The 13,792-nt window shown below is 38.3% G+C and overlaps 1 protein-coding gene across 6 annotated transcripts in view; it reads left to right on the forward strand.

The window, feature by feature from the left end:
- Window positions 1-13,792, forward strand: part of LOC137175098 (phospholipid-transporting ATPase ABCA1-like) — a 186,556-nt gene that overhangs the window by 96,492 nt on the left and 76,272 nt on the right. For all 6 annotated transcript variants that reach the window (XR_010925572.1, XM_067580790.1, XM_067580789.1 and 3 more), the window contains 7 exons: window positions 2,841-2,919; window positions 4,420-4,622; window positions 6,542-6,590; window positions 7,656-7,760; window positions 7,945-7,977; window positions 8,631-8,770; window positions 12,033-12,160. Coding sequence is in view for 5 of the 6 variants with exons in the window: in XM_067580790.1 (XP_067436891.1) it covers window positions 2,841-2,919; window positions 4,420-4,622; window positions 6,542-6,590; window positions 7,656-7,760; window positions 7,945-7,977; window positions 8,631-8,770; window positions 12,033-12,160 (737 nt within the window). In the remaining variant the exon portion in view is untranslated. The remainder of the gene's footprint in view (window positions 1-2,840; window positions 2,920-4,419; window positions 4,623-6,541; window positions 6,591-7,655; window positions 7,761-7,944; window positions 7,978-8,630; window positions 8,771-12,032; window positions 12,161-13,792) is intronic.

The raw sequence follows: 13,792 nt of genomic DNA on the forward strand, positions 1-13,792 counted from the left end.
TCTGCTCCTCTGCAAGGCTTTCCCCCCTCTTCATTCTCCTCAGTCACATACTCATCCTCTGTCAATGTAAAGTAGAAAATTTAAAACACATCCCGGAACCCTTTGTGGAGTTTGACAAGACTGCTCAAAACAAACATAGGTAATAGGCTATAATTACTGCTTTAAAAATGACAATGAGAAGACCATCATATGTAATTTTTGAGCAACCAACCATTTCCATCCCTGGAAGTGAAAAAGATTACCATACCTGCAGTTTCACTCTCAAATGACCATACTCAGCACATGGATACGTCCATTTGAGAATGAAAAGGCTATTATACATGCGCTGTCACTCTCAAATGACCATACTCAGCACATGAATATGTCCATTTCAGAGTGAAAAGACTTATCATACCTGCAGTTTCATTCTGTTTCACTGTAGGCTGAAAAGATCATCATAAGTAACCATAACAGTGAAAAGCGACCAAATTCTCAACTAGCCAATATGTAATGTTAATATAACATTAAATTGTGCTACTTACCGTTCTGAATTATCAGTCGGTGGGTGCATTTATTTAGTTTCTGCAATCTCTCCAACCAAGTTCTCTTCAAGATCTTCAAACACCATCGGTGCGTAACTCCCGCCGGTATGGTCTTGACTGGATGACAGCAGGACCTGTACAGCATCTGATCCAGCCCTTTTGGATCTTCTTTCCCAAACTCAGTGACACATAACACAATGAGGGCTGTCTTGCCAGATGACTCTGTTTGCTCGCTGACCTGTGTGCAACACTTCAGGCAAGACTGGGAGCTAATCCAAAGTACACGTTACACACAAGCGGCAACCTCCAGGGCACAAAAATGAAGCCATTGCGAATGTGCCAAAAACTGCAGTTCCTTGAATGGCCACTTGAGGCTGGCTCCAAAAGCAAGTCAATCCCCGTAGACCCCCATGTTAAAATGCCCAACTTTATAACAGAAATAAACATGTTTACAGCCTGGTACAAAAAACAGTTTTGGTCTATAAGCTAATTTCCCCTTTCATGACAGGTGGCTTTTTTTCAGCAACCAGGCTTCATTTGGCCTGCCTCAGCTCCACCTCTTTTGGATTAGCCAGGAGTTAGGTTGGGTTAGAAAGAGGCGACAGTCAGAGCCACCCACTGTGAGCTTCAAAACCGCTCCTCAGAAACCAATGGGTGACGTCGTGGTGGTGGTGGTCATATTTTTACAGGCTATGCTTTAGAGGTGTGCCTGAATACAAATATGTTATTTGGCAAAGCACAAATAGTGGGTTTTTTTACAAACATTTATTTTGTACAAATATTTTAAAAATTATTTGTTTTCGGGAAGAAAAAAAACATGTTAAATACTAGTGCGCAGGTTACATCACTATCTCAGTCTCTCTCCTCTGCTCCGCCGTTACGTGTATCAGCAGGTCTCAACTAGGGGAGTCACATCCACCTGCTACATGATGAACATTTCCTAATTCCGGTCATTGTTTACAGTGTGATTAGCAACTTGAGATGGTTCAGATGACATTTTGGCTTAACTATATAAACATATATATGCATAAGAATGCAGATAAATAAATAAAAAGCTAATAAAAAGCTAAATCGTTGATAGATGATAGCTGATGGGTTTCGAGATTGCATTTCGGCCAATGCGTTTCGCTTCTGTCTCTCTCCACACAGACTGTTTACCCGCATGCAACCAATGTAAGGGAGGGGTTTATCCAATTTATCCAATGCTTGAATGTCTGAGTGAAACAAGTTTTAGCCAGGCCAGGTTTCACTGCTATTCAAATGCTAATAACAATCATTCACACCTGCACTCTGCCACTCTACCCTCTGTTTTTTTGTTTTTTTCTCCCATTTTTTCATGCGGTGTGACAGACAACATTGGCTAAATGGTGTTATTATCTTGAAATAAACAGATTTGTTGATTAGGACTTCTGTCTGACTGTGCAATTACCCTTCTTTTGATATTTATTAAAATAACTTTACATAATACTTACTGTAATGGGAAGAGATCATTCTTTTTGACCTCATGTCTAAAGGAAAGAACTTAAGCTGCAAACCCCTCTGACACAAAAGTAACCTCTCTCTAGTCTCTTATTGAACATGGCTCCCTCTGACTTTCCTGAGTGCTCTCTTTCTCTCTTGCCGCCCTCCCCCTATAATGATCTGTGTCTAGTCTCTCCCAGCATGAGAATTGGCAAACGGGTACGTGCTGGATGATACTAATTGTCACCGGGGAGAGGGGTGATTCTCGCTTTAGCTCGCCAATGGTGCCTGGCACACTTAGTTTTAATCAATAGGAGCAAATGAACAAGATCCACTGATGCCAGCAGGGCTAGAGCAATTACCATTAGTCTGTGGGCTCTTTGAGGTGAGCAGTCATTTGTTTGAAATAAATAAATAAACATGCAAACACCTTTTGTAGGCGAGGTAGAATACCTTTTCCAGGATGACGACTTTGTAATGCAGTGGAAAGTTTTGCAATCACAGCCAATATAACTGGAAAAAGTTAGATTTTCCTTCTCATTTGAGCGTGATTAAACTCCATTTGTCATAAAGTTCTTTAAAAATGCAGTGAGATTATTCAAACGATGTTGGAATTAAAATATAATCTTCATTAGTGTGCATGTCAGTGTGTTTGACTGAAACAATTTTGGCTTCATGTGTCTTTTGCACAGCTACATTACAGGCTGAATACAACTTTATTTAGAGGAATTAAATAGAAACTTGTGGGTGGCATCCATTATTCAATTAATATAAGACAGGAGTTGTCAAGGAGGCATTGTTCATCATTCTAAGTGGTAAGGCATTATAAGGCCGTTCTAATCCAATTCTGATTAACAGGAAAAAGACTGTCCTTCGAGGAGCAGCAGCCCAGACGACGGCATTGGCAGCCAAAGCTGGGGCAACTCTGATCCCTCAGGTAGGACATCTAACAGTATAATTTTATCTCTGTCACTGCCAGTCAAACGTTATGATTGGTTACATACAAGGTTTTGCTACTTGGACATTTGATATAGTTGGTACATATATTTTAGCAACAAACTTTCAATATTTCATCCAAAACTGAAAATTCTGTAATTACGTCTTCACTCCAACGTCAACCCTATACTAAAACTTGTTAGTTGCCATAACACACAGCCAGATAGGTAGCACAGCTCGTTGTCAGCCTTCTTTAAATCAACACAAGAGTCACAAACACCACAGTATCGGTAAAGTAGCTGCTGCCTTGAGATGCTGTTGAAATGTTCTGACCATGGGTAGAGTGCACTTTAATGTATTTCCTGGTATTTACTCCCATAATAAACAGCAGTTGCTCCTTGAGTTGCTTTCTGGAAAAACAAGGTGTAAAGTGACAGGTAGTTGTTATATTTGAGAGACAGTGGAAGCACTGCATCTTTGACCAATCATTATGATAAAAAGTCACAAGGTTTGTTTTTTTTTTAATCAGAGATAGTTTGAATTTTTTTAAAAAAGTATCTGTCAGTTGAGGATATTACATTTGCGCTCAAAACTAACAGCTGTCAAAATCTGCACCCAAATTCTCAACCAGTTAATTACTGAGCGTTTATGTGCACTGATCAAAAATGATCAAATCTAGTTTTGCTCTTTTCTTACTCCTGTGTTTTATACATTTTATGTCAAATGTAGAGAGACAGCAGAAACAACAAATGTCTGACTAAAAACATATTGACTCTGGTGATTTGTTTCTTTGCCTTGATCATGTAAACAAAAGTACTCATGCAAGACATGATCAGAAAAGAAACAATCTCAGGTAAGCTCCAGTTCATTATGCATGGAAAATGAATCAAAATCAAATAAAAGTAGTCATATGTCTACGTGTGAAAGCACATTTCTCTTTATTATCACAGACAGAAACACGCGTGCACATTTTTCGCAAATAATTCAGTGTGATGTGTGAAGCAGATCCATTTACTTCTTCATAAAGAACCAAGCCCGTTTGTTGTTAAGCTGCAGTAATTATGTATGAGAGGTTCTGGATCAATAATGGATGCTGCGTGTTCTGCAACACTGTCCTGATTGATTCACACTAAGACCCAGCTTCAGAATGGATGAGGCAGGACAATTATGTCCACTGATCTGTTTCAGCATGTTTAAAGGTCACAGCATCAGGAATGTTGTGATACTAATAGTTTACTCGCTTTGATATTACATCGTATCAACATTGGTTTTACACTTTAAAAGATGCTATCATTTTATATACAGTATTTCTTTGCAGCCAGCACTGCTACTCGTCTGTTATATCACTCTAATAAAGAACTTTCTCAAAAAGGTTGAAGGATACATAAAAAGAGAGATAGAGATGTGTATTTTCCTCAAAGGTCTGTTGTTTGTGTGTGTTCAATTTTGCCACCCTTTAGAGTTTGCTTTATGAGTAATTTTGCGGCTATTCACCCGACAGATTTGACAGCAGTGGGTCAACTTGTGCGGCGCCACGTCCCCGAGGCTGTCTTCTTGGAGAACATCGGTCAGGAGATCACCTACATACTGCCCTATGGTGGAGCCAGAGATGGGACCTTTGCCCTGCTCTTCCATGAGCTTGACCTGGCCCTAGCTGACCTCGGCCTGACCAGCTACGGCATCTCTGACACAACACTGGAAGAGGTACACTAAGCGTGGGATTGACAACCTTGCCAGAAATACAAGCAGGCACACACACTGTATAGAAAGATTCAAGACTGCCTACGTACACACAGGAACATAAAAGTAGACAAAGAGCAAAGTTACTTCTTTTTTCTTTTTACTTTAGTTACTGCTGTAAATCTATTAGATTCTTTTTCTGCTTCTCCTTCTTCTTCTACTCCTTTTTTTCCCCCTGCTTCTCAGAGTCTGTAAATGAGTAATCAAAGCTTTGGTAGTTAGTTTTTTGAAATGTCTCCCACAACTCAGGAAACAAAAATTACTCCAGTCTGTTAGGTGCTGACACTATAACAAGCAACTTGATATTTTAGCCAATAATTTTATAACCCGCAGGTCTACAATCAATTTTTTCAGTGTCAAAGCAAAGTAATTGCATAAAGTTGTTTCAGTGCCGTACACAGCATTTTGTAGGCTTTAGGAATATACAAATAGGTTCCACTAAATCTTGAAAATCCACACCCTTGGCCATGATGCATGAATTATGTTGCTAGATAAAGCCATGCAAACTGCGAGGCATAATTCCTCCTTGACTGATGCCAGAGCAAACACGTTTTTTTAAAGCATTAAGAATTTTCAATGGACAGCAAATTGAGATAGACCACATGGTGTACTAAAAAGCATATTGCATGAGACCAAACATACAATTTTCTATTTATTTTACCAGTGTAATACCTCAGTCTGGTCCTTTAGGAAGTAAGGATGGATTCAATTTGACTGTTTAGCGTCTAAAAAAGAGCTGCAAATCCTGAGTAAATACCTCTCTTTCAATAACATCATCATCATCATGTAGTTTTGAAAAGGGCAACACATAAAGCACCGTTTTACCTTGCAATTATAGGACATTTGGTAGAATATTTTAACATCTATCATCTATATAAAACCAATATTCTCACTATCAAATTGGTTGTCTCCTAAGCATGGATCCCACCACTAGCTACTCACAGCTACATTAATATTATTTTTGTTATTATTATTGTTATTATTACTAGTAATAGTAGTAGTAGAAGTAGAAGTAGTAGTTATTATGAATGTCTTATTTCTCCTGAACAAGTGTCTCATGCAGTATGTTTGGCACGCAGTGGAGTCTTGGATCATAAAGCGGAGTGACTTGCTAATGCTCTTCATGTTACTCAGACATGAATCAGACACTCATGGCCTGCAGGCAATGTGAATAATTCCTTTTGAATTTCTAAAATTCAGACACAACAAGGTTATTTCACCCATCCATGTTTTTCTTTTGAAGTCCGATCAAACTTCAATTGAAATGCACAGTGATTTTCCATACACGGCACTAATAAACAAGTTCTGATAAAGAGGATGTTTCATGGAAGTTATAATGACATCCCTGTCATTGTAAATGAATATCTTTGTATTTTTGAGTGTTTTATGGTTTCGGTGATTCTATTTAATACTGTTTTAATGGTATAATCCACCCTATAAAATCACATTCTGAACAAACTACAAAATTTATACGTTTACCCAGGAGTGTTCAGAAACTTTTTAGACGGCAGATGTTAACATATGGCCTGGATTAATAAGTGAAATCAAGGAGGGCACTTCTCTTAGAGAGGCCAATTGACAGGTGCTCAGGTCTCTGCGGTTGCACAACCCTGATCTGATTCTAAGCAGAAAGTTAACAGGATGGCAGGGCGGTAAATCTGCATCAAATCTGCATACACTTGTTGAGTAAATGTAGAGGTTGTTAAATGTAGCAAAAAAACCAAAACAAAACACTGAAACTTAGCCATAAAAGCAGCTGAGCAAACACCCATCCACTCGCAGTATCGTTGATTTTGTGTTCATCCGGCTTGTTTACATGAAAACATACTTCATCTCTCATAAGATACAGTACTGTACTCACACACAATATGTTCATTTCACAGATATTCCTAAAAGTGGCTGAAGATACCGGCGTGGATGCAGAAATTTCAAGTAAGGTGACAATATGTTTGCAAGCTCCTATATGTCATAGGGACATAACACAAACTTTGAAGACTCAGACATAACTTAAACACAGTCACAAACATTGTAAAAAAGGTGAGTCACATTCATACTCGCAGAAAAACATATAAGAAGCATTGTGTCTGTGCCCCATTGTCACTGAAGATATGAAGGCTGCAAGTTCTGCTTTTTTGCCAGGCTGCCATTTGTCATATTTTTTTTGGAGTGAGAATATATAATATAGAATTTGTCAGCAATGTAGAATCTGGACAAAACACCGCCGCTGAATAAGACACATCAAGTTAGCATGGCCTCAGACATTTTCCTCTTTAAACTTTAATATCCCCATTTTGGAACTCCAGTTTTCAGATTTTTTTTTTTTTTTTTACTGTAAACATTGCTGGTGTATTTAATGACACGTCACTGCAGAAATCTTTAGCTTTTGCATTTCTCCACTTCGATACAGTTGGTATTTCTTTGAAGCCAGAATTCAAAAACATCCAGCAATGGTGCTGGTTAGTTATACTGTAATGAGTTAATAGCCAATTATCAGCATTTGTCTGCTAGTGGAAAAGAGGTCTGGACATCAATACTTTCTTCCCTCCTTTCTTACTTACATACTTAAACTTCGATCTTTCAAACAACTAACCTATCTTCAAACAAGATGTATTGTCACAGAAATCATGACAGCATACTGTGTGTCATGTGCAAACAAAACTAAACAAATCAAACAAAAAGAAAAAGACAGAAACTGCATTATCAAAGAGGAACTGCTTACATATTTCCAACCCATTATTATTTCTCATCGATTGACCCAAGTGAATAAATCTCCTATCCCCCCATTTCCAGCATTTTTGTCTGTATCCAGTCCCAATCAATTCCACTTTGCAGTTTAAATCTCAAAAACTGGATTCCTCCATGTTCCTAAAACACCTGGGTTTCTGCTTTTACAGGGAATAATGTGGCGTCTTGCGGGGCAGGTAGCTATTCTTATTGTTATTTATAGCCCTAAATTGGGTCAGGCCAAAACAACATATCTTATTTGTATTCCCACAGCAACACAGGAGCTGTTGGTGAGAGACTGCAAAAGGAGCTCTCGTGAATCCAAACGGAACAGCATCGCCGGCGTCCAGACTAAAACAGAAATCTCTGGATTTAGTGGCAAGTCTCTCCACATTTATTTTTTAATTTATTTAATTTTTTATCATCCTTAACGAGGAAAGTACCGTGGAAGTGCTTAATAAATACGCTAGTTGACTGATTACTGATATTGTTTTTACAATAGAATTTAGTACAATGACTTGATTATTCCTGCTTGAGTGTTGTTTCTGTGTTTCTCATGCAGATTTAAAAGAAAAGTTCACAAGTAAAGTGGAAGGTAGGTATTGTATTTGTCCTTACAATAGACCTTTTTTTTTTTTTCCTTACCATGAAATGTCTCTTTCAAAAACTTTTCGACACACATTTCATTCTTGCGTTATTAACTTCATTTATTCTGGCTTCAATTTGACTGTTTCACCTCAGTGGCCGTCTTGAAAAGAGGACATAAACAAGAGCTCCCTTTTCAGAATAAGTAATTTTCAAACAGAATTTCCTTCTAATCCATAAAACATTATCTAACCTGTCGTTTCACCTTTTCAATTTTGCCCCTCTGAAAGAAATTCACTTTCATACAATGTATTTCATCATGAAAATGGTTTTCAATCAGAATATGCTTTTAATGACTACTGTGAACATGAAGTGCTTCTTTTTTCTGTAACAGTATTCTTGGAGAGTGTAAGACATAAAATCAATGTGTCTACAAAGTCCTTATTTATCACCCTTTTCCTTCCAAGTCACACCCAAATAACATTTCCAAACTCATGTTCCCAGAAATAGTTGCTGCACTAAGGAATGAGTTAGTGCAGCAGGCAGGTTTAACACTTAAGTTATATTTGATCAGCCCATTAGCTGTGCTGAAAAGCGTGTTCAGCAGATCTTTTACATATGCATACATGATAAATAACACAGCAGGTTTAACGTCCACTCCAGACTCAAAGAGGAACGCCAGTGTCAATGGAAGGGGATCCACGGTCATCACCGGATGGGAGCTGATCAGGAGGCAGTTCCTGGCGCTCTTTATCAAGCGCTTCCATCACGCCAGGAGGAGCCGCAAGGGACTCATTGCACAGGTAATGGCCTCAGTCTGTCATATTGATGAATTGAAGGGTTATATTAGAGGGTTGCTCGGGAGGATCAAGGTAGTATTGTATGAAATACATGTTGGCTTTCAAAATCAGTTAATGACATATATGATAGAGTAAGCTCATTTAAAATCTGGAGGGAGAAGTGGCGTCATCAATCTTTATGGAGTCAATAGTTGTGGAATTTCAGTTGTGGGGAAAGACGGCCTTATAAAGGAGAACAGTTTGAAAAATGTGAAGAGCTGCACCCAGAATGATGTAACATGATATCAGTAACCTGCGTGTACAATAATCATCTTTCCCACCCAGAAGAAGCCATGTTTAATACTGAAGAATACCTGAGGGACAAGAAAGGCTAAAGATGGCATAGACAGAGTATTTATTGTTTTTTTATGAGGTCTCACCTTTACATTTCCTCACGTCTAATGTAGTCAGGTAACTGAATACATTTGTATGTAGAGTGTGTCACTGAAAGTCATCCTGCTGCTTTTTACCAGCATCAGTTAAGAACACCGTCAGTTTCACCTGATCGCTGTGATTGGCACGGGAAAGGCAAAAGTGACACCCGTGATTTGTTTTTCCTTCATTTCACTGTGTGCTAATCATATGTTTTCATTAGCTATTTATTAAATGTAATCGTATAACAATTACAGAGATGACAGACGGCTATTAGCCTATTAAGTGTACGTCTATATTATTTTGTTCCTCATAAACATAATTTCAAAAGTCAAAACCAATAAACAGCCATAATTTAAATAAGTCAGAACCAATTTCAGTAAGTAGCAGTTTCCAAGGGACTTAAATGATTTTTCTCCCAAGTTTTGAAAATGTGCTCTAGCTCACACAGCACCCGCACCCATCTGGATTCATAGTGTGTATGTAAATATGTAATGCTGTCAGTTATGACAGCTGCCACGGTGCTGAAATAATCAAACATGAAAGTGACTGAAGTGAAGTTCATGTACTCCTGTGCGCTGCCCCATGTATGTGTGTGTGTATGAGAGAGAGAGAGAGAGAGAGAGGGAGAAAGAGAGGGGGAAGAGAGAACAATGTTTCACCTCTGGTGAGGTGTATGGGTTCTTCTTGTAATTTGCTGCAGTACCAATCCCCATTAGTCACTGTCAATCTTGGACGTCCCTCTTTAGTGGGGACACAGAGCAGGATAGGAGGATAAGCGTGTGAGTGTGTACGTACAAGGGTGCACATTGTCTGCAAGGGCGCACCTCCTACCGCTCCCTCTGTATTCATTTTTTGGCTGAAGGCCCCCCCCCCCACCACCCCATCATGTCAACAGCTCTCATTGTTAGCAGATATGATTGTGTGGTGAGGTAATCTCCTGGAATACAAGTGGTTAGGGGAATATAAAAGAGATTATGGCATGACACACAAAAGGAGTGATTTATGGGGATGAAAGTTGGGGACAGTTAAGTCTTGGCAATGTCAATGAATCAGGGAGAAGCAGCTATTGGTCAGGTTGCAGTGGATGAATTTAAGGGAATGTAGTGTTTGGAGCTTACATTTGGACAGACTACAACTCCCCATTTAAGCGCCAGCAACCAGCAGCAGAGGATGTAGCTCCTGTAATGCTCAATATTTATGTTGTTGTTTTTTTTTATGGCAATTATCATTACCGCATAAATCACGAAGTGTTCATTTTCTGTATTTAAGTTTCTGTGTTCTTTTTGTATACTGGTGGATATAATTTTTCCACAACCAATAACAATAGGCTCGCTAACTATTTGTCATATTTTGTCTAAACACTGTGAAAAGAAAAGATTAACACATTAACACGTGAGTAAAAATATCCAAGGTGATGCTATTACTCTTGATATCTACTTAAAAAGCAGGTACAGCAATAAAGCTATTATTCACAAATAAAACTGAGAAACAAACTCAGTCTAATGAGCCGTTCGACTTGGCTGGGAATAAAAAAAACATCTTAATTCTGTTTTGGTGTTTACACCAATTTTGCATATAATCCTGTGCTCTTCTTTAAATCCCCACTAAACTTGAGAATGTGATAAACTCATGCATTGTCTTGGGAGCGCTTTGGCTTTGTGAGCGTAATGACTTCGTTTTTTGCAGATCTCTCTCAATGGAAGAAGTACCAGCTGTCACCTACAATTACTGTTGAGTGAGAGAGAGAAAGAGAGAAAAAAAAATAGTTCTTTCTTTTGCAGTCTGCCATTAAGCTTTTCAGTCTCATTGCTGCTCTTTATCTTTCTCCCAAGCACATTTCCATAGCCATTGCTCCATGCACTAAATTTAGGATTTTCAATTGTAGCATCTTGAATTGGCCTGGCAAATTGCATGCCATGCAATTAATCAAGTGTACGCAAACCTCCCCCTGCTGCCAAGTGCGTCCCAACCTACAAGTGATTAAACATGAAAGATATCTTGCATTTCTCCCACTGACCTTTTTGTCAGCTCTAACAATGAAATAAAAAGAGAATTACATGACGGAGAAAAGAGGATTGGATGGGGGGTGAAGAGGAAAGGGGAAGCGTGGCAGCGGCTTTAAAAAAAAAAAAAAAAAAAAAAAAAAAAATACAAAAGACAAGAGAATAGCAAGAAACTAATTATATCTGAGTGGCCAGATGATGGTGGTGGTGTTGGTAGTGTTTAATCAAACTCGTAAAGCATGCAGAGGAGCCCAAACAAGTTGGTGGGGAGCATATTAATGTGCACACAGTATCTCAGTGGTCCTGTGTTATTGTTGATTGCATCAGTCAGTTTTGTAGTATGAGATGACATTATAGGGGGGAGGCTTGGGGAGGGAAATGATGAAATTGATCTTACATTGACATATAATGCAACAACATAACAACACAATGCAGGTTTTCTTCTTTTAAAGCAGGCAAACTATAAGTGTATCACTCACAATTGTGTCGTATATTATAATGTTACATCGATCATAAAATTAACACAGTTTGTCTCCCCAGTTAAAATGACATACTGCTGCACCTTTGCGCTGTACAATAGCTTCATGATTAAATGAAGCTTTGAGGTAGACAATTGAAATCAAGGATTTTTATTCTGATTGATTAATCGCTTTAGCCCTAGTGACCAATAGCATGTCTTTAAACTGAAATGGAAGGTAGTGACATAGTACAATTTTGTTGTCTGAAAGAAATTTTATTTATTTATTGTATTTTTTACAGATATAGTGGAATCGCATTTCTTCAATAGAGTACTGACAGAGAAACTTTAATGAGGTATTTTTACTTTAAATTTGTCACCATCCTCCTAGGTGGTCCTGCCTGCTGTTTTTGTGTGCCTGTCTCTGATCTTCTCACTCATCGTCCCACCGTTTTCCGAATATCCAAGTCTGGAACTACAACCTTGGATGTATGGTCTCCCTCAAACCACCTTTTACAGGTAACCACTTTGTGGCTAAAATTCAGCTGACTGGAATTTGAATGGCATTTTAACTATATTCAGCACAGATTTTAATGTTAACAACAATCTGTGATATTTACCTGTATATAAGTATAATATCTGCTCAACTGTTTTTACATTCTGTGTTGCTATTGCCCAGAAACAACAGGACTTTTCCAGGGAAGAATCCTTTAGAAAATGATGTTTACTGTTCCCATAAGTAGAGGGTGTGTGAATAATTTGAAAAGAAGAACATCAGTCTGGACACTGTCCCCTCCTTGGCTGCAGCTTGACATTCTGTCATTGAGAATCACAAACATAATTGGTGACAAGGCAACTTCAACACCCGCTGAGAAGAAACTTGATTAACTGCAGAGGATGTGGACACATGTCTCACTGTTTATAGGACACCTGCATACCATACTCTCATAGCATAGAATCTCCATAGCATAGGTCATAAACCTTTTCATAGTCCACAAATTGCAGAAAGACTGGATGACCAAATCCCTGTCACCACATCAGTATCTGTCATTCATTTGAATGAGAAAGTGTGTCCAAACTTTTGACTGGTACTGTAAGTGCACCAATGTAAATGTAAAGAGTGTCACCTTATGAAGTATAGCTTGTTATGAAAACAACAAGACAGATGTTTTCCACATATATTCAGTCTTTTGTAAGTCACATAGGATGGGTGCAACATGAGCTATGCTTCTCTGTAACAACAAAAGTGTTGTAAAAATGCCATTTGAATTCTAATATGCATCATCCATTACAGTATCTGTCCAAACCATCAAACTAATCTTGACACTGTATTAATACTCTTTTGTTGTGACATGATGCTGTCATTGCTTATCCACCCTGCAGGTATTTATTTCCCCTGGCAGCGCTTTGTAGAAATTCACTTTGAGGATGTCAAGACACAATTAACTGTAGCCTCACTAGAAACTGGTTTATTTAAGATACAATCTTAAATCTTGGTCAGAGTGAGAAGCTGTTCCTATCACATTTGTTGCCATACTTATGCACTTTCTTTTGAAATGCAGACAGAGGCAAAAAATGTTTTTGATTGTATTCTTGTTTTATTTCCCTTTAACATACATATTTTTAATGCTGTAATTACATTTACAGTAAAAATGGAGAGTAGTTATCTCAATATTTTTACACAACAACACACTTCTTTAATATAGCGTGTAACTTGTGGTACCCACAGACCCTCAGTTTACTCTGTTGGTAACTAATTCTATGTTTGCTGGGCAGGTAGCACTGCTGTTATCTGCCATACTTATTTTTATGCTACTTCCTCACTGGACTACTTCTTCAACAGTTTTGGGATCACATACACACATTACACATAAACATGCAACTCACTGAGGACACTTGAACTATTACTTTTGGTAGTGACTTGTACAGTTTTTAGTTTTTTGGTAAGACATGGTTGTTTTTTTCCCATGCTCAAACCCAGTCCTCGTGGAAGTTTGAAGCTGAAGCTAGATTCTTCCCACAAACATAAGACTATTCACCACATTTGGAGCTTTTTTGTACTTCTTGAAACCGTTTTTCAACTCGTCTAAGACTACAATTTTAGCTTTTTACAGACTTTGTACTCAATAGTGAACCAACAAAGTGGAAGAT

The sequence above is a fragment of the Thunnus thynnus genome, chromosome 22, assembly GCF_963924715.1.
Source record: "Thunnus thynnus chromosome 22, fThuThy2.1, whole genome shotgun sequence".
NCBI classification, from domain to species: domain Eukaryota; kingdom Metazoa; phylum Chordata; class Actinopteri; order Scombriformes; family Scombridae; genus Thunnus; species Thunnus thynnus.